We start from the raw sequence: 21,134 nt of genomic DNA, 5'->3' as shown, positions 1-21,134 counted from the left end.
AACCCAAGGTTGGGGATTATCACAAAGCTAAACTAGTAGGCAAATGCTGAATCCGGCAAGGAGTTTAGAAGTCAACCATTGATGGCAAGCCACTAGCATATGTGGGGCTATACTAGATGAACGAATTCCCCCTTTTTAGTGAACCCCTCTGTCTGAGTTGAGAAGTGTGCCCTAAGTAAAGATAAAGCAAAATTGGGATGGGGGGGGGGATGGAAACCCTTGACAGGAAAAAAAACAGAGACAGGCTAGATTGGGCACATGAGAGGTTTCCGATTGAAATCCGTGAAGGCTGGAGTTATCGGAATGAGGGGCACATGCAAGCTAAGTTTGCCGCCGGGAACCTAGGGGAGTTAAGGGGGCATGTAATCAGGCGAGAACTGACTAGGGTGTGGAGTCCGTTTGAACGAGTGAGGAATCCGAAAGATGAGGGTGATTGATAGAGGGAAGCAAGTTGGATTGATGAGAGGCCACGACAAAGGAACGTGGGGGTGCCAGGTGGAAGGATGACGTGGAATTAAGAAAATATATATCCATGTGGCAAAATTACGAAGGAAGAAGAAAGCAGAAGCACAGAAGAAGAAGAAGACGACCAACAGAAACAAGAACGAAGCAGCAGCAGAAACCCGATTGCAAGATTGAAACTTCCGTTCCATCTCCTCTTTTCCCATCTTCCTCCTCCTCTTTTTTCCCTCTCCCTTCCCTGTCCATCTTTTCCGTCTTCAGATTCTTTCTAATGCACGCCCTTCGCTCATCGAGAGGTTTTCCCCGGCTTCTCGCTCCTTTCGACCCCCTCCATTTTTACCACGCTTGATCCAAGACTTCATTGCGTTCTCCACAGAAACATCAAAGGTACGATACAGGCTGTAGACGCAGCAGCCGTGTCCTGTCGATTTGAAGATTCCAGGCAAAACGCGAACGGAAGCGAGGAAAGAAGAAGCTTGATAGTTCTTTTTTAGAAGATCGCTACAGAACCTAAAAGAAGCTGCAAAACGTTCGCTTGATAGGGTATTGCAAACGGGGAACGGAAACAGGGAAAGAAAAGCGCCGGAAAGCTCACTTGATCGGATCTTGCAAGCAATATTGCAAACAAATGCAGTCAGGACGGCAGTTCCATTCAGATTGGAATACAACGTCTATCACCGATCGCTACTCAGCTCCGTCAATCTCTCCAGCTATCTTGAAACATTGCCTTTATCCTTCCCCTCCTTCATTTCCTTAGCTATGTGGTGATACCACTGCTCTCAGTTTCAAATCCATTGCGTTCTTTATGGCTCCTGTTGAGAAAGGACCTGGGGATGCCCCTCATTTTATCTCTAGTTTGAAGGACGTATTGAGAACTCGCCAGGGTCAAACAACGAGTGAGCTGCCTCACGCACTTCCTGCAGAAAGAAAGCACCTTGGCGCCACAGACCGTCCGCAGTCGGAGGAGCCTGAAAGCATCGGTGTCTTCGCCCAAGAAGATGACCGGCCTGCCGTGCTGGTAACAAACGAGGATGGCATTCAAGCATCAGGATTAAGAGCGTTGGTGGAAGCCTTGGTTCGTGGCGGCTGCTGCGATGTTTACGTCTGTGCACCCGATTCGTAAGTTCCTATTTCAAACTCGAAAGAAAAAGGGGAATAGGAAAATTTGCAGTAGAATCTTGCAGATGCTTTTCCTCTCCATATATTCAAGTTGGCTGGTCTCAGTTGGGAGTGCACCATTGTGGATGCGGGATTCTTATTCTTGTTCTCATGGCTGAACCATGTGATCCGGGTGGAAGAGTCAGCGATATGGTTTCGAGAAGTGCCTGACGCAATAGAACTTGGTTTTGCGCTTGCCAATTTTTCGTTGTCAGTTATCTCGGCCTGCTGCTTAGAGTACATGTGGAAATTCCTGAATTGCCGGAATCCCGAGCTTTTCAGTATTCCCCGCTTCTCTGCGGGAGAGACCGACGCTTGTATTCCTGTAACTTTGAAAGCATACTCTTTCCCTTTGTTGTGCGCTTGCATTCTTTAATATTAGTATGATGCGGGGTTGGACGAAAATAATTAACGCCTCAACTTGAAGGGCATTACCTTGGCTCAAGCAGTTTCAGGTTCGTTAGCTAGAAGAGGATCATATATAGGACATACATATTGAGGAGCAATGCATAGAATAGTTGGATGTGGCTTAAGATAGTGGTCACAGTTCTTAATTTAAGGTTCTGCGGGGAGCAATTTTAAGCTGAACTTCTGTACACTGATATACGAAGAAAAACATGTCCGCATGAATAAGCTTGGTTGCTGTGCTTAAGATAATCAAGCTCTGCATGGTAGCACTAGCCCTGTGTTATAGTATGTGAGTGTGTGATTACGAATATGCCTGTATGCGATGCCATACGATAACATATATTTATGGCAACACTCTGAAGCCCAAATTGATGCACTTATTTTTTCTCTCATATCTTCACCAAATTGATCATCTGTATATCTGTTGTGTAGTGAGAAGTTTGGAATTGGTCATTCTTTCACAGCACGAGACACCCTTGCAGTGAGTTCGGTTGATATTGAAGGAGTTACTGCTTATGAAGTGTCAGGTAACGCAGCAAGGCCTTACCCTGATGATAACATCCTTTTTCTTGTCTCCCTTCTCATTATTCTGTTTTGTTGCAGGCATGCTTTAAATATCTATAGGTGTGAGACTTATGTAACATGAGCTGCTCTTTTGGATTTTTTATTGATATTAGCTGGTACGAGCTCGAGTTGCTGAATATTGTGCCCTATGCTGAATACGGTTTGCAGGAACACCGACAGATTGCGTTTCACTAAGCTTATCAGGTGTTCTGTTCTCACAGAAGAAACCATTGCTGGTATTTGGTGACACATACGCTTGTTTTGAAGCCCTCTCCGTTTGCTCTGAAAGGGACATCACACCTTCCTTCACTTTTTAGCCTGTGCACACACTGCTTTTTTGCTTCAGAGATGTAATAGATAATAATATAATATATGGGGTTTGTATGACTGCAGGTTTTAAGTGGAATAAACAAAGGATCGAATTGTGGATATCAGATGTATGTTAACAAGCCCTTATTTTCATTTGCCACCAGCTTTTATGGTAAAGTGTCAAATTGATATGGTGCAAATAAAAAGCCGTGAAACTACATTTTTTAATCCCTCTGTGCTATTCTATCATTATAGTCACACGTTCTACACTCACGATAGTGTGAGTCCTTCACATTGGAGGAGGACAACTCTTGGATTTGATGGCTCGAGCAGAGTAAGAGATGACTGCACATTCACAATGAACTTAAACTGGCCATAGGGGCATACCCAACCTAGGCTCAAGTGGAACGAAGGGGTGGAGAGAGCCCTCACAATCCTCTCGCTGCCACCCTCACCTCGTGCAGTCTTGGCTTCTCCATGCACATTGTTCAGCCTTAGACCTTCTCCTTGAGCAAAGCTCACCTTGCCAACTGAGCTTTGCTAGATTGGGAAATTTTGGCAGTTTTGTGTAGCTTGCTGTTTTAGTGTATTGTGTTGTCATTTTGTCTCGCTGTTGCTCTGTACGTTTTTTTCGCTTCAGGTTACTTTTGATCGGTTGGCTAAAGCTAGCAGTTTGGATGGAAACTGGCTATTTTTTTCGTTGCTTTAGCTCATGCTATCAGGTGGCTTCATTCTAGGGTGTTTGAGTGCTGTGAAAGTTTGCACCTGCGTACTGGATGCTGGTTGAAAAAACAGTTGTGTTGATCTGTGCAAGCATTAGTGATAGCCCTGCGGTTTTGTGTTCTAGCACTTCGTTTCCTTGGAGTGCTAGTCAGTTGACCCTGCTAGATCTAAGGTATCATATTCTACGTTAAACACCCATTTTTCATTTTGTGAGAAAGTCAAGTCCCTATATTTTTGAATTTCTCTCTCTATTCACGTCACCTTCCCTCCTTCCCCTCTTTATTCACTCTACCTTCCTTGATCAGGCGGACTCCCCTCCATTGCTTTGATTTCTTCTCCCTAGCAGGGGCTAAGTGGTTTACCACCTTGTTCTTGCTAGTTTTCTGTGTTTGTTACTATTGTCAAGAGGTTTCTGGTTGCTGGGTTGGTGAGCTTATTTGTTTTCTCATCTCTGCCTCCCCGCTTGCATGCAGATAGCTTGTTAGCATAGGTTTCTATGATTTTTCCCACTTGGCTCGGAGTTAGTTAGCTGTGGTTTGTTCTTTCCCGGCTGCCTTGGATTATGGCTGGCTGTTGTGCGGAGCTGAGTGTCATGGTATTTGTGGTTGCTTACTGTGATTTGCCTTCCTTGTCCGTCCCCTGTATTGCAGCTTCTTTGTTCTTTGTCACTTCGTCTTTGTTCTGTCACTACTTGCTTTTTGCTTTTTCGGTGGTCTCCTGCCCTTCGCTTTCTGAGTTTAGTGCCAGTGTGACAGACCACGACAAGAAGTCTACAAATCCTCCCTGGAGTGATGCTCTGAGGGATCATGTAACTGATCAATCCCTGAATGGCACAAGTTCATAGGCGTGCACGCACACACTTTGAAGTTTTCATGAGGAAGCACCTTCTCGAATTGTCATGTGTAGGCGTGCGCATGCGCACACACGTGGTGTGTGTGCGCGTGTGCGTGCGTGCATACGCTTGCTTTCCTAGTGCTTGCTTTGACAAGCGATTCTGGTCGTTTGGTTTTCGGCAGGGATATGATCTAGTTTTTTATTGGGTTCGTTATTGGGCGCTATGGACTCTATGGAAGGACTGTAACCATCGAGTCTTTGGCGATCCCTCCCTGGCTAAATTTCATTTCTTCCGGGCATCGCTAAGGCAATCGTTTTATGATTGTCTACATTAGCGGGATCTAGATTATCCTGCCTTTTTGTCATATGATCATATCTTCTGATGCTTGTAACTGGTTGTCCCTTTTCTTTGGCGATCCCTCTCTGGCTAAATTTCATTTCTTCCGGGCATCACTAAGGCAATCATTTTATGATTGTCTACATTAGCGGGATCTAGATTATCCTGCCTTCTTGTCATATGATCATATCTTCTGATGCTTGTAACTGGCTGTCCCTTTTCTTGGGACTGTTCTTTGTAATAATGACATCTGGATTTTACTAACTGTGTGCGTGTGTGTGGGGGGGCGGGGGGGTTCGTGTGTGTTCTTACAAGAAAAAAGTGTGTGTGCATGTGTCTAAATGAGCACCAGATAGTAGATTGATGAGAGCTTCTCTGTGGCACCTCTTACGAGATACATTTTTTGCTAGGGCCATTTCTGCTTCTCATGCTGCTAGTTGCAAGGGTGGTTGGTTGATAAAGAGGGGCATAAAAGTACTTTTTGTTTTCCTACCATTTAATGTCATTTGAAAGCTCTCTATTTGATATTTCATACTTCATGGCAATCTAGTCTATTTTCACATATTTCTCCTCTTTTTTCATGGAGAAAGCGCATGCACATTGAAGAGGTTTTCATTGTTCAGGTCTACATTTCGAGTGATGGTGATTGAGGGAAACAATTGGGAAGATGGTTGGAGGATGGTGCACATGTTATGATATTAAATCTTCGTTTTGCAGATTCTACTCAGGAACTGTTGCAGGAGCTCGTGAAGCATACATCTGCGGTGTGCCCTCAATGGCACTTTCACTTAACTGGTACAATACTGCATGACTCAAACTAGGCTTTATGCTTAAGATTTTCTTGTTCAGAAGGTAGGTAAAGCATTTAAATGCATAATGGCCAAACTAGCATGGGTCTTTTCCATAAAAAAGGTATATTCTTAGAGTAGATTATAGCCTGTGGCCTTGTTTGCAAGATCGGATTATGAAGTTCGGTGTATTTTTAGTGTAATATGAACTTTTTGTCTAACTCCAGGAAAAACGGGGAAAGCAATGAGAGAGACTTTGCAGTAGCAGCTGCAGTTTTCCTACCTTTAATACGTGCTGCACTTTGTGACTTAAAAAAAGGACTGTACCCCACTGGCTTTTTTTCCAACATCAACGTTCCAACAAATCCTTCACAACATAAGGTTATTCATGTTTGTTTTTCTTTTAATTATTAGGGGGCTTGCCTTCTCTTTAGGAAGTTTGGATGTCTCGTACCTTTTGATTTTCATTTTGATATATAAAATCTCGTTGTAACTTGTCATCAAAGATCACCGTGTGTGATTTCTCATCTTAACCATTATACCAAATTCGGATCACCCTATAATTGCTTAGATGCCATTGTGGTGGATGCAAATGAGTTCAGGGTTTCAGAGTTACAAGGCAGGGAACAACACGGTCCTCAGCAAGGTGGCGCATTGTCACGTCCCAAAGGTGCATATCTGGGGCTGGTTTGTGCAAGGAGAATGCTATTGGGGTTCGTCTTGCACAACTGGGATTAGCTGCTTCTGCTATGGTATGTTTCTTGCTCTTGACTTTTAACACCAAAAGCTAGTGTTAGAAAGTGTAGCCAAGAGCTTCAATAGCTTGGAAGCTTGGATGTTGCAATATTACATTCTTTTCTTTGTGCCAGTAGGATGAGATGGTATCAAGGTTGGAGGAATGTCTCAAACCGAAGTTCGATATGGATGTGTCAGGGGGAAGGAATGCCTCAAAGCCACCAAGTTGGATGTGTATGTGGCATGGGTGATGATTCAAGCAGAAGCAAGCACACAACACTCACCACACAATTATAGATTCGTACGGCCTTATATAAAAAGAATCAAACATCCTTCTGTTGAAGGATGGGAAAAGGATGGATTCTCAGCTATGTTAGATAAAGATAAAGCTATCCAAGGCAGACTTGGTCTCTGTTTTAGTCCTTCTGCACTTTTGTAGTGAGAATGTGTTACGACTTTAAGCTAGAGCATTTTCTGATTTTCAGCAGATTGACAAGATCAATATCCAGCTTGCATGAAGCCGGACAGCGATTAGAGATTTATCGTCTAGAGATGCACAGTGATGAATCCAAAAGTAGAGTAGAGGTATGACAATAGGGCCAACTTGTACTGATTATGGTACTGGCTATCAGACCTGTATACATGTTTATATGTATGTATGTCCTATGCACATGCACATGCACATGTTCATGCCACGTGCACATGCATGTGCTCCAATGTCCAAACCTGGGCTGAATCATGCACACGTGTGTGCACACACACATGCATGCAATACGCCCACAGGAATCCTAATTTGCCAAACCAGGGCTGATGAACTTAAGGGTTTACCACTAGAACCCTTGGTCGTTTTAATTGAGTCCGAACCAATTTTCGTTCACATTCAAGCATGAGACTTATTTAATCTTACATGAGGACTAGAGCAATAGAGGAGGTGGTGAGTTTTAATTGAGTTCCAACCAAACTCTTTGTGCACATTCGCGCTTGAGCTTACATTCTATTATTATAATTCGTTTCCTTCCATGGAATCTTTAAGTAGATTTTCTTTTTGCCTGTAGTGGACTCTTAGTATCCAGACCACCATAACTCTCTTTTTAATCACAAAATATGTATACTTCTATGTCCACAAGCCAACAGTGGTCTTCTTCTTGCTCTTTCAATTTCATTCACATATCGTGGCAATTTGTGTGCTGGCAGGGGGCAGCTCGTCGCAAAAATTCTTGTTTAAAGAACACAGAGATTGAGTCAGTGGCTGGTCCTGACAATGTTTCTCCACCCTCCAATTCTCAGAAGAAACAGTATTATCTGAATGATGTAAGTATTGAAAATTCAGGATTTTGAATCTTGCTGAATGGCTATTATTCTCACCTCTTGATCTGTCATTCTTGTAAAAAAGGTCTTCTAATTTGATAGGAGTTGAAGCGTCTACTGCTCTGGATATTGATGAGGAGAAAGTAGTTTGGCCTCACTCTCTTTGCTATGCAGAATTGTTTTGAGAAATCTGTATCCTTTGTATTTCAATGTCTCTAATCCTTGACCCAAGCAGGCTATACCCCTGCTTCAGCACAATCAGGCTATTTAGGCATTGAAGTTGAAGACCCTAATTGACTGCCTAAGTGATTTTGCATCCTTTGCTTGTGATCATATTCCAGTACAATGGACCCTTATCTTTGTGCATGACATTGTGAGAGTGGAATATATATTCAATAATTGCATCCTTCATTTTGACACCAGAAAGAAAGAATAGAATCATTGCAGAATTTGCGAGATGCATGCTTGACGGAGAGATAGGTTTAAGACTCGTTAGGATTGAAGCCTGTGCAAGAACAATATATTTGATGGACAGAAGTCCTACTTCCATTTTTGCAAAATATTACACGAGAAGAAGCTTTGTGAGATTATTTTGCTTTTTGGCTTCTGCCGTGTTTGAAATGAACTTAGAATCAAACTCAATATCAAGTCAATGAAGTGTGTTTTCATAGGATATAGTGAAGAATCCAAGGTATACTGTCTTTATGATTCAGTTAAGAGAAGATTGATTGTTTCCAAAGAGTTTTGTTGATAGCTTAATGAAGCAAAGAGGTTCCTAAGTGAAGCTCCCAAATTGTTGAACAAAGCTCATCAAGAGTTGATCCTTAATTTGTTGTCTTGATTGACGTGCCAAATTCCATTTGATGAATAAGCGGGCAGCTTGGGTATAGACTTAAGGGACTTCTTGTAGTGAGCTTATTGAAGCGATCAGCCTCCATCCAAATCATATCATGTCGTTGCTAGAACAAAGTGCTTTTGGAACTGAGATTGCTGAACTCCAAAATCTTCGTAAGCAGATCTAGCATTGTGATTGTATCATCATCCTTAATACTCCAATAATCTTCGTCTCAAAATCTCCTCCTAGACATGGCTTGCTATGTTGATGGCCATGGCATATGTCTATGTGGGCTTGTGTCGAACATTTTCAAAGCTCCCATAGCCTTGCGGCAATGTTTGCACTAGCTTGGCCTACTCTTCATCCAAGTTGTACTTGACAAAGAAGAGCTCGCTGACCGGTGCCACATTAGCTTTGGAATTCTAGTCTCTTCCAATCCTTGGCACAGTGCCTTGTCTTGTCCCAGAGGGAGCCCCCCCCGCCCTGCTGCGTGCCAACCCCGTCTTCCCCCCTTTCCCTGGGTCCATCCCAGAATATCGACTTGCTTGTTCCACCTTGCTTGTAGCAGTGTCCTATGCTTTGTTTCATTTGTTACTGCTAATAAGTCGTTATACGGGATAATGTTTTTTTGTTTTTTGCTATGTACTTGCCTTTTGTAGCAACGTTTCCCTTGACTCGTCGAGTGTGGGCAGATTGCTTTGCTGCCCCATCATTTAGTGCTGTCACAAATCCCTTAGATTTCTGAGGAATCTGATTAAGCACCATGAATGCAGGAGCCTTCATGTTAAATTGCTTACCAACGAGCAAGTTTGTTTCCTATGAGCGGTTAGAAAGTCCTTCATATGCATGTCTTGCCCATCTTGGGTGAGTTTGATTGATTATGAAGAACGAAGGTCCTTGTGAGGTTGATGGTCTTGTATCTATCATTGAAGGTGGTTTTGAATCAAGACTGTGTAAGCATCAGTCTCTCTTTCCACTTCTAAACCTCACGTCAATCTGCATTTGTGATGGTCCTTGCACCTGTTGTCATGTCCATAACCACTGAAGAAACCATTAAATTCTTCACTTTGATCATGGATGGTTTGTACTGCCTGTCCCTCTTTTCCAAAGTTGGGTGTTGGGAAGTGCTTGGGGTTTAAAATTTAATGATGCGTAGTACTCACAAACAAGGTGTCCAAAATAGCCCAAAGCCGTCCTTAAATCAAACAGAAATTATGATGATGAATGTGTTCTTCAAGCTGCCCAAAATGAGTGCTAATGTTGTAGATGAACTAGCAATAAATGGAATGAAATGTTAGGAGCTTTGTTTGGCTTGCTTGCATTTCGTAACTATGTAAGTAGGAATGAAACAACATCTAGTTGACACCATGCATGGTGAGATTATGGTTTAATGCTTTGTGAGTGCATTCTTTTGGTTCTCAACTCTGAGTTTCTTTGTTGTAACACATGAAGTCTGGGCATAAGGATTGGCTGTCATTAGTTTCCATGGTTATGATATAGGTTTCTGAACTTGAGGTAGGTGATACGGATATTGACGATGACTTTGGAGCCCTACAAGAAGGCTATGTAAGTTTCTTTTTCTGTGAGGGATGTGTTTCCTACTTTAATGTGGTGCATGTACTTTTGTTCTGTGAGGGATGAGTTTCCGACTTTATGTTACGGAGGTTGGCTGCATAGTAAGCGTAGTGAGAAGTTGTGTCCATGTTATAATTTCCTTTAGGATGGTTGGCTGCATAGTAAGCGTAGTGAGAAGTTCTGTCCATGTTATAATTTCCTTTAGGATGGTAGACAAGAACTAAAATATTGATGTGATTCACAGGTAACTATAACACCATTGGGATTACTAACTCATTTGGAACCAGAGTCATCTGGCAGGGCAGCTGATTGGATTGCTTCTGTTGAGGCTGCAGTTCCCTCTGTTCTGTAGCTAAAGCAGTACCTGTGCGTGGTCCATGGGTCCACGATAGCTTTTATTTTGTGTCCAGTTCCTATGTCCACATGGCACCGAGTATAGATATTCTGGCTCAGCATCTGCAGTTGGCAAGTATCACATTTCTGAAAGTCGTTACATTGTCAAATACTACCTGGAATGTGCCTGGCATGGAGTGGCTGGGGTACTTGTAAACAGATGAGCAGTCTGCCCTCGAAGGAATACAGACAGGTGTAGTGCTGGGGATTAAAATTGGTTTCATCTGCAGTTGATTTGTCAGCTTTCTTGTGATATGATTCCATGCAAATGTTTTTCTTTTCCTGGTGTTAGAATTGCAATCAAGCCCTACATTCTTTTCCCCAAGACATTCAGCCTTTCAATTTTGTTTCAGAACAGTTTTGGATTGTTTGCTGGGCTAATCATTTTCTCGTTAAGGTTGATTTCAATTGCTATGGTATTGCTCGGGTTTCAACTCAGGTGAAGGCCTGTAGTTGAAATATGTAAAGGTCTTATTGCTTATGTTTTGTAAGCAACAAGGCAACAGCCTTTTTTATAAGAACTCGTGTCTGAAAGAATTGCACGGTTTTGTCAGTGGTTTGGGTTGAAGGTCACGTCCACTCAATAGATCCCACCTTTATAGAGGGAGAGAAAAACCCAGGAAGCATGAGAATCTCTAGCTTTGTCTTGGCAAGGAGCCTCTCTAAGTACAAGCTTACTACAAGAACCCCCTACTCTAGTGCTGCTTGTCCCTTGCTGATGTGGTGCCTTTGCTGATTGCGCTGTGCTGGCTATTGCCTGCGTGGGAGTCCACGTGGCAGCCGGCTGACATGGCTGCCTGCGTGGCAGTCCACGTGGCTGCTTGCTGACTGGGCAGCCCAGCATGCCACGGGCTGAGAATGCCCGTGACAAGACTAGATCCAATAAAATTATTTCCTTTGATTACATCTTACTGTCAACTTCCAAAATTAAAGTCATGGAGTGATGTACCATGAAGAGACTAAATTGTGAGGACCTCAGAAATGATTGAGTAAAATTTATTTGCAAGCTGAAACTTGGAACAAATGTTCTTCCCATTCACATCTTTCTCATGATAATTACAGACAACATTATTTCATGGATCGAACAAACATAAGTCTTTGTACCATAAACTCCCATCTTTTTCAATAATGACTTTAATCTTCTCAAAGTCGTTAGAGATGTCTCTTTGTCTTTCATATTCCATGCATAGCATATATTAGATGCAAAAGCGTGTCATTGATTTCCATTTCTACATCTAAAGTATGGAAACTATAATAAAATATGAGAATTTAGTCAACCCGACTAGAACTTATGAGGAACTCTTAAATCGAGCCATCACCTTGGAGAAGAGTGAAGGTCGCGCCCTCATGTGAAGCACAAAGTTTTCCTCCCTATTCTTTTGTTTTAAATCATTGAGCTTGGTGAGAACATCTTTCTCATTGACCTCTTATCAAAATCGATGTAGTACTCTAATGATGCATCTCTTCTAGCTCGGCTAAGTCTTCTAATGCCTCATGATTTTGGTTGTTGAATTCCACCCTCTACTCCCGTTCTTTTCCTCCTGTCATCCATTCCCAGTTTCAAGTTCATCTCCATCTTCGGTCTTGATTCTATGCTCTTGAGCTACCACTTGCCTTGTTCATCTTGTAGGAATGAATTGTTTTGATTTGTGCGCCTCCAACTGACTAATGCAAGCGATCAATTCCTTTATGTTTTCCCTTCGCTATAATTATGATGACCTTTTTTGATTGAGGACACACATCCCTTTATGGTTTCAACTCAGGTGAAGGCCTGTAGTTGAAATGTGTAAAGGTGTTATTGCTTATGTTTTGTAAGCAACAAGGCAACAGCCTTTTTTATAAGAACTCGTGTCTGAAAGAATTGCACGGTTTTGTCAGTGGTTTGGGTTGAAGGTCACGTCCACTCAATAGATCCCACCTTTATAGAGGGAGAAAAAAACCCAGAAAGCATGAGAATCTCTAGCTTTGTCTTGGCAAGGAGCCTCTCTAAGTACAAGCTTACTACAAGAACCCCCTACTCTAGTGCTGCTTGTCCCTTGCTGATGTGGTGCCTTTGCTGATTGCGCTGTGCTGGCTATTGCCTGCGTGGGAGTCCACGTGGCAGCCGGCTGACATGGCTGCCTGCGTGGCAGTCCACGTGGCTGCTTGCTGACTGGGCAGCCCAGCATGCCACGGGCTGAGAATGCCCGTGACAAGACTAGATCCAATAAAATTATTTCCTTTGATTACATCTTACTGTCAACTTCCAAAATTAAAGTCATGGAGTGATGTACCATGAAGAGACTAAATTGTGAGGACCTCAGAAATGATTGAGTAAAATTTATTTGCAAGCTGAAACTTGGAACAAATGTTCTTCCCATTCACATCTTTCTCATGATAATTACAGACAACATTATTTCATGGATCGAAAAAACATAAGTCTTTGTACCATAAACTCCCATCTTTTTCAATAATGACTTCAATCTTCTCAAAGTCGTTAGAGATGTCTCTTTGTCCTTCATATTCCATGCATAGCATATATTAGATGCAAAAGCGTGTCATTGATTTCCATTTCTACATCTAAAGTATGGAAACTATAATAAAATATGAGAATTTAGTCAACCCAACTAGAACTTATGAGGAACTCTTAAATCGAGCCATCACCTTGGAGAAGAGTGAAGGTCGCGCCTTCATGTGAAGCACAAAGTTTTCCTCCCTATTCTTTTGTTTTAAATCATTGAGCTTGGTGAGAACATCTTTCTCATTGACCTCTTATCAAAATCGATGTAGTACTCTAATGATGCATCTCTTCTAGCTCGAATAAGTCTTCTAATGCCTCATGATTTTGGTTGTTGAATTCCACCCTTTTCCTCCTGTCATCCATTCCCAGTTTCAAGTTCATCTCCATCTTCGGTCTTGATTCTATGCTCTTGAGCTACCACTTGCCTTGTTCATCTTGTAGGAATGAATTGTTTTGATTTGTGCGCCTTCAACTGACTAATGCAAGCGATCAATTCCTTTATGTTTTCCCTTCGCTATAATTATGATGACCTTTTTTGATTGAGGACACACATCCATCCATTATAGACCCTTTAAAGATGGCAAATCGTTTTTTAAAATATACAAATATGTTGGCTATGTCAAACCCTATTCCTATCTTACATATTTTTTTAAATAAGCAAAAAAAAAAGATGTCAAAGCTAACTTGACCTCCAAAACCCTATTGCTAAAGGAATCAAGCATGTCTAGAGTAGATATATATATATATATATATAGTACATATTTATATATAGATATAGATATAGAAATATTTATATTTATATGTTCATATATATATATATATATGTTTAAATAAATAAAAGTATAAATCTATTTTTATGTCCTCTCTCTCTCTCTCTCTCTCTTACTTGCTTACCCCTCTCTCTCTCTCTCTCTCTTTGTGAGTCTCTCGCTCTCTCTCTCTCTCTCTCTCTTTTTGTTTTCTCGTTTCTCTTTCTCTCTCTTTATTCTTGCCTATATACAGAATGAAAAATATACAGAGATATATAAATAAATAACACAAAAAGTAGATTTTATATATATATATATATATATATATATATATGGTATATTAAATATAATATACCATATATTATATATAATATAAAATATATGATATACTCTAATTATATATGTATAAATATGATATATATGTACATATATATATATATATATATATATTGCCTCTCTCTCTCTTTCTCTCTCATCTCCCCCCTCTCTATCTCTATCTCTGTCTTCCTCTGTGTGTGTGTGTGTGTGTGTGTGTGTATCGTCTCTCTCTCTCTCTCTCTCTCTCTCTTTTCTCTCTCTATCTCTCTCTCTTGTCTCTCTCTCGTCTCTATCTTTGTTTTCTCTCCTATATATATATAATAATAAGTATAGAGAGAGATATATAAATAAATAACACAAAAAAGTGTATAAATAAATAATAAATATATATGGTATATTAAATATAATATACCATATATTATCTATAATATAAAATATATAAGATACTCTAATTATATATGTATAAATATCATATACATGTAAATATATATATATATATAATATAATATAAATATATTGCCTCTCTCTCTCTCTATATATATATATATATATATCATCTCACTCTCTCTCTCTCTCTCTCTCATCTCTCTCTCTCTCTCTCTCTTTATTTTCTCTCTCTCCTATATATATATATAATGAAAAATATACAAAGAGATATATAAATAAATAACAAAAAAGAAGTGTGTTTGTATAAATATAGTATATTAAATGTAATATACCATATATTATCTATAATATAAACTATATAATATACTCTAATTATATATGTATAAATATCATATACATGTATATATATATATATATATATATATATAAAATATAAATATATTACTTCTCTCTCTCTCTAACTCTTTCTCTTATCTCTCGCTCTCTCTCCCTCCTCTCCCTCCGCTCTCATACACTCTCTTTCTTGTCTCTCTACTCCCTCCGTTGCTCTTATGTCTCTCTCTCTTTCTCCCTCTGTCGCTCTTATGTCTCTCTCTCTCTCTCTGTCGCTCTTATGTCTCTCTCTCTCTTGTCTCTCTCTCTCTCTCTCTCTCTCTCTCTCTCTTCCCCTCCTCTCTCTCTCTCTCTCTCTCTCTCTCTCTCTCTCTCTCCCCCCTCTCATTCTCGCTCGTCTTGCTCGCTCCCTCGCTCTCTCTCTCTCTCTCTCATCTCACTCACTCACTCTCTCTCTTATCTCTTGCTCTCGCTCTCTCTCTACACACACACACACACACAATTATAACTATATTTTATATAATATACTATTATACAATATATTTTATATTATATATATTCTCTCTCTCTCTCTCTCTCTCTCTCTCTTTCTTTGTGTGTGTGTGTGTGTGTCTCTCTCTCTCTCTCTCTCTCTCTCTCTCTCATCTCCCCCCTGCCCCTCTCTCTCTCTCTCTCTCTCTCATTCTCGCTCGCTCGCCCCCTTGCTCTCTCTCTCTCTCTCTCTCTTTCATAAATAAATAAATAAATAAATAAATATAAATATATATTTTTTTGTATTTTAAAATAAATATACATATATATAAATATACTTATTTATAAATATATAAAAACCTCTTCTCTCTCTCTCTCTCTCTCTCTCTCTCTCTCTCTCTCTCTCTCTCTCTCTCTCTCGACTCTTTATCTCTCTCTGTCTCTATTATTGTTGCGATGCCACATGGTCGCTTCATGTACGTTCTGCTCTCACACTGTCGTTTGTTGTCATGCCACATGGCATCGCCCTCTGTTGTCGTTGCCACTGTGCCTCTGCTGTCCTCGCCACATCGCGACCTCTATTGACCTGCCACATCACGCCCTCCGTTGTCCCCGCCACCACTGCGCCTTCTTTGACCCGCCACTTGCCTTCTCTGACCCGCCACATGGCTCCTTCTCTGACCCGCCACATGGTGCCTTCTCTGACCCACTGCACTAGTCTCTGGGTCTCTGACCCACTACGCTGGTCTCCCGCATGGAGTATGCACAGCTCCCTTAATCCATCGCCTTGTCTCTGTGGCTCTGCCTAGTGCCACATCACCCACAGACTTTGTCCAGTGCCACATCACCCACAGTCTGCGTAGCCTCCAGTCCTTCAACTCCCTCCGAGCCGCCTCCTCGTGCCATGTGGCATTTTTGTGCTCTCCTCTCTCCCTCAGCGAGCCTCCTTCTCTCCTTGAACCTCCCCCAAACCTCCCTCCTCCCTCCTCCCCCGAACCTCCCTCCTCCTCCCTCGAGCCTCTAGAAATGCTTCCATGTGCCAAGTTTGGTAATCTCCCCCGTAAGGAACATAAGAGAAGAGGACTCCCCTTTGAGGGGCACGTGGCATAGCCTTTGAAGAGCAGGTGGATTCTTCAAAATAATTAAGTATAGAAGAACGGTTATCTTCCACTAACATAGGACGATGATCCATGCTATAGTGAGCCATTTGAGAATGAATCTCCATAAGGAACGGGTTACAATGCACCCCCAAAATAGGTGGAAGTGAGTCTCCACGCAGATGTTGCAGAAAGAGCAAAGTGACGAAACTTGCTTCCATTTGGTTATTCGATCTAGAGTATTTACAAGTCAAGAGCCTCCAAAGACAAAAATCCAAACGATGAGAGGGAGTTGCAACCATATTCTCTAAATTCAAGCTTCCCAAATCTCATGGAGTCGAAAGAGATCATTTCTTCCACACTTGCTGAACATTACGAGGTATAGACACCGAACTAGTGCCGGAAGTGTAAGGCGATGCAATCCTTTCCCCCATGCAGTGACCCAGCCTTTTAAGTCAAATGGTTAAGCCAATATTGAATTGGTTGGCCAGTGAGACCTGAGGCATGATAGAGTTGATCGAACTGCAATTTTTTAGTAGAGACAATTGAAACCGAGCAGGTGAGTCATTGAAGCTTAATTAACAGCTTCTCTATTGATCCCATGGGTAGCACCATGAGCATAAAGCTTTGTCATTGAGGCACCTAGCACGTTTTGGGCTGATCTATACAAGAGAGACATGGTTACTAAAAGGGCCCCTATTAAGCCATATACTCAATCCCAATGATCCCATCTCCACCTGAGATGTGTGGTTCCTACCCATTGACAATCACCAAGACTCTTTCTCCACATGCTTATCAGCCTGGTCAGGAGATCAGAACAATGGATCTTGATAGGCAAGGGTGAAAGGAGGATCTCTTGCCATTTTGTAGTACCTCACCTATTACTGTAGAACCGATCACATTTTGCTTTGAGGGACTCCAAACCAAGGCCACCCGCATCCTTCATCAGTGTAGAGACATACTCCCATGGAAAGGAGTGCCATTGGTCCCTCCACAAGAAATCATTTGGATAATTTATCAAATGTTGAGAGAGTGCTATGTGAAAACGACAATACAATGGAAACTACACCAAAGTGGGCACAAGGATATGTTTAAAGAATAGTTAATTTGCCAAGCAAAGACAATTGCTTGTCCCTCCGCTTATGAAACTTCCTCTAGATTTCTTTTGTAGACACCATTCTAGTCTTTGTTTCATTCCAAATCTAAGTAGGTAGCCCGAGTATTTAAACATGTTTCTGGACGAGATGATTTTGAAACCATAGGCCGATATTTGGTCTGGTGGGGCTCCCCAATCCTCCAACCACAGCAATGTGGTCTTAGAGACATTAACCCGTGAATTTGAAACTTCAACAAAAGATGAATATATTTCCATGAGTGTATCTAGATTATCTCGGTCACCTACCAAGATATTAGTATTATCATCCATAGAGAAGAATTGAGAAGCAAATTGAGATTGGTCACAGAGGGTGAGACCATGTAAAGAGACTCGTTGCATATGCAGGTTAAGTTTCCATAAAAGCATCTCAATAACAATGGCGAAGAGCAATGGGGTTGATGGGTATCCTTGACGAGTTGATTGCTATAAGGGGAAGTTGTCATAGCTGCATTGGAGAACAATGTTTCAATCATTCTACAAAAACCTCAAGCTTCACCATCACCATCACCTTCAGCATAAAGGACTACCTAACACAAGTCTGGGCCTTCTCTAGGTCGAGGTGAGCAGAAACTGTTAATTCTAGATGGTTGCAAAATCAATTTGCTAGGAGCATGTGTTAGATATCAATGCTCCACTCTCATGTAACTACACGGGAACCAGCTAACTCTACTTGTAAGCCCCCCATATGAGGAGAAGGCATTTGAGTAGCTCGGTTATCCAGTAGGTCCTGGTTTGGACACCAGATGGGGGCCATGTGTGGCCTGATGGCTGGACGACTTCAGATAGAGTTGGCTCACTGCCAACTAGGCTACATGCAAGTGCGGGAAGGCATCCTTTGACTGACCGCACTGAGGGTAGACGGAGCATTTCCCGGGGCAGCCCACTCTCGGGTTGCGGGGCCCGTTTGGAGCCTCAGATGATCCCGGATGGCTATGGGTCGAACGGAAATCGTAGGTCAGTTGCTCTGTTTTGCACACCGGTTCTATCGTATGGTCGGTGGCCTATTTCGGGACCGACCCCCAGTCGACTGTTTTGGGCGGACTGGGTCGGCCACCCAATTGAGCCTAACCGACTACGACTGGTGGCTATATAAGAGCAAGCCCGTGAAGCCCATTTCATCACTGGCTACAGCAACCTTGATTCCTTAGCATTCAACCTCCGTCTTCTATTGTTTCCAACATGCCATCGAGGCTTCTTTCACAGAAGTGCATGGCTAGGAGGCAGCGCCATCTATTGTATCAATTCTACAGTAATCAAATTTTTTATTCTCCATACTATCTTGTTTTCTCTCTTGCGTACGAGATCCTGTTATTTGTTGAGCACAGACGTTGTATTATTTTCTTACAGCATGTTGAGGATAGCCTCATGCTCTTTATGCATTGCTAAAGGGTGCCCAAATAGAGTGTGTGGGTGCCAATAAAATTCTTGGGCAATCTGGAATGGGCACACTCGATTACACATGGGCTCCCCATCATGGGTTTGAAAAATTGAGTGTCCACACATGGGCTCCCCCTTTACACATTGCCCAATTACTATGAATAATTTTTTGTAATTAGCTAAAAACCGCAAATGATTTGTGGGACCTTGAAAACATAGGTGATTGGCGGATTTGAAGGGTGCCCATTGCTGGGGAACCAAGCTTGGCTGCTCATACAAGGGCTTGGAGAGGGTAGGATTGGTAATCCAGGTAGGACTGGAAGGTTTGGACATTGGATGGTGGGGGTGTGTGTGCGCGCGTGTGTGCACGTGTGTGTAACAAAATGCCCCTCCCATTGTGAAAAAAATTGGCCTTTGACTGGTTCAAGTGGCTGCCTCGCCTTGGGCGCCATTTGATATGTAAACAACCTCATGTATATTGCATCCATGTATTGGTGGAAATGAACATTTTTAGGAAGAATGAACTTTATATTAAAAAAACCCTCCTCCACTCAACCACCTAGTCCTATCAAGGGGCTCACTACCCCCGGTCCTATCGAGACGCTCGCTGCCCCGGACCAGTAGGCACTGGTCCTATCGAGGGGCTAGGTACCCTAGACCAGTAGGCACCCTGTCCAGCAACACGGTCCCTAATTGGTGATTGAACACACGTTAAGAAATGAACTTAAATCTCAACAAGACCATAACTTTAAAGCTTCATTTAGCCGAGTCGCTGACCAAGAGTCAGCTAGAGTCTCAACAATGCCATTGCTTTAAGGCCAATGAGGTGTCTTGTCACCACTACCCGCACGATCGATCGAATTTTCGAGTTGCCTAAAAGTGCAACAATGGTTGAGAAGAGCAATAAGAGCTGTCAATGGTGGGGGTCAGTGGAGCAAAGTTCCTCGCTATTTGATCAAGATCTTTGCAGCATGGGAAAATTTGAAAGCGACTATTTTCCAAGAATTCGAATTATCTAGTCAACTTTCACTGCCTATATAAAGACTGACAAGGTCCACTGGCACATAACTAGCAGACATGGTGGTAGAAAACTTATAGAGATGGCAACCATTAGATCACAATTTGGTTGAAAAAACTCGATCCACGTGTTCAAATCACGATTCTATGGTTGAAAAGAGGTGATCCACGCGTGCCCTACCATCTAGGTTTCAATCTTGTGGCTACCGGCACTCGTGGAATGGACGTCCCAAAATCGGTCTCTAACTCACATGCATCGTTTGATGCATGACACGTGGCGACCACCACCTCCCCGACCAAGTATCAGAGATTGGAGGTCGGAGACCGGCTCAATCGACTTTTGGCCTAAGCCGGTTTTCTCCCTCTCAATGGCTAGGGTTGACGGAGCGTCAATCTCAGCCATTGGATTTCAAATCTTCTTAAACTAGAATCTGCGATGTGGATAGAAATCAGCTCTTTTCCACATGACAAGTCATGTTTGATCGGGTATGACGTGAACTAATTAAAACGCCACGAATCTTACGCCGTCAGATCTTATCGTGTCGAGTCTACGATTGAGATTATATGGTCGAGGGATGGCACTTTTCGTGTACCATTAGATCTACATCCAAGCGTCGAAATTTGCAACACGTGTCGAGCCGCCTCCCTTGAGCCATTGATGGCCAATCTTTCATGTCAGTAGATGTTTAAAAACTGGCCACCACTGCAGATGTTGCTACATGGTAGCCCAACATGCGTTGTCGAGTACGGGGGTCCACCCTGCCTCCTAGCCACGCAATCAATCTCCTCATTTCCCAAAAAGTCCCAGGGATATGAGGAGGGCCTTCATCAATCTTTTATATCCAAGGTAATTCACATACCACTTTTGCATATGGGATTATTATCCCTTCATATCCTACGTGTCTTTCATCAATCTTTTATATCCAAGGTAATTCACATACCACTTTTGCATATGGGATTATTATCCCTTCAGATTCTACGTGTCTTCGTGCCCTACGAACCATATGAATCCTTAGCACCCACGAGATCACGCCAAGGCCACTTGGCCTTTATTCCAACAGTAGTAGACTGAGGGAAGTGGGGTGGGCATTATGAGGCTAAAAACGACGAAACCAGATCCCGACCTGATAAGGTTTTGCAGGTTTCCAGTCCCTCATGCCCACCCCACTCCGATTCCTACTCCCATTTAAGTAGTAGTAGAAGTAGTAGTAGTAGTAGTACTACTACTACTACTACTACTAGGAGTCCTAGTATGGATAAGAAATCAAATGGTAGTACTACTAAAATCAAATAGTAGTAG

The 21,134-nt window shown here is 42.1% G+C and overlaps 1 protein-coding gene across 1 annotated transcript; it reads left to right on the top strand.

The window, feature by feature from the left end:
* Positions 1-616: 616 nt before the first annotated feature.
* LOC147894370 (uncharacterized) lies at positions 617-10,996 on the top strand. Its single transcript, XM_087385231.1, has 10 exons — positions 617-1,581; positions 2,461-2,555; positions 2,761-2,828; positions 2,986-3,029; positions 5,513-5,590; positions 5,811-5,964; positions 6,186-6,335; positions 7,513-7,629; positions 9,962-10,027; positions 10,281-10,996. Exons 1-10 carry the CDS (start codon positions 1,268-1,270, stop codon positions 10,386-10,388), a joined length of 1,194 nt encoding a protein of 397 aa, XP_087241357.1. The 5' UTR covers positions 617-1,267; the 3' UTR covers positions 10,389-10,996.
* Positions 10,997-21,134: the final 10,138 nt, after the last annotated feature.

Source organism: Dipteris shenzhenensis, chromosome 14, assembly GCF_047967505.1.
Source record: "Dipteris shenzhenensis isolate YYH24624 ecotype China chromosome 14, Dip_SZ_1.0, whole genome shotgun sequence".
In the NCBI taxonomy this organism is placed as follows: Eukaryota; Viridiplantae; Streptophyta; class Polypodiopsida; order Gleicheniales; family Dipteridaceae; genus Dipteris; species Dipteris shenzhenensis.
Note: the sequence above shows the minus strand (reverse complement) of the source record. Positions and strands in the feature narration are given on the sequence as shown.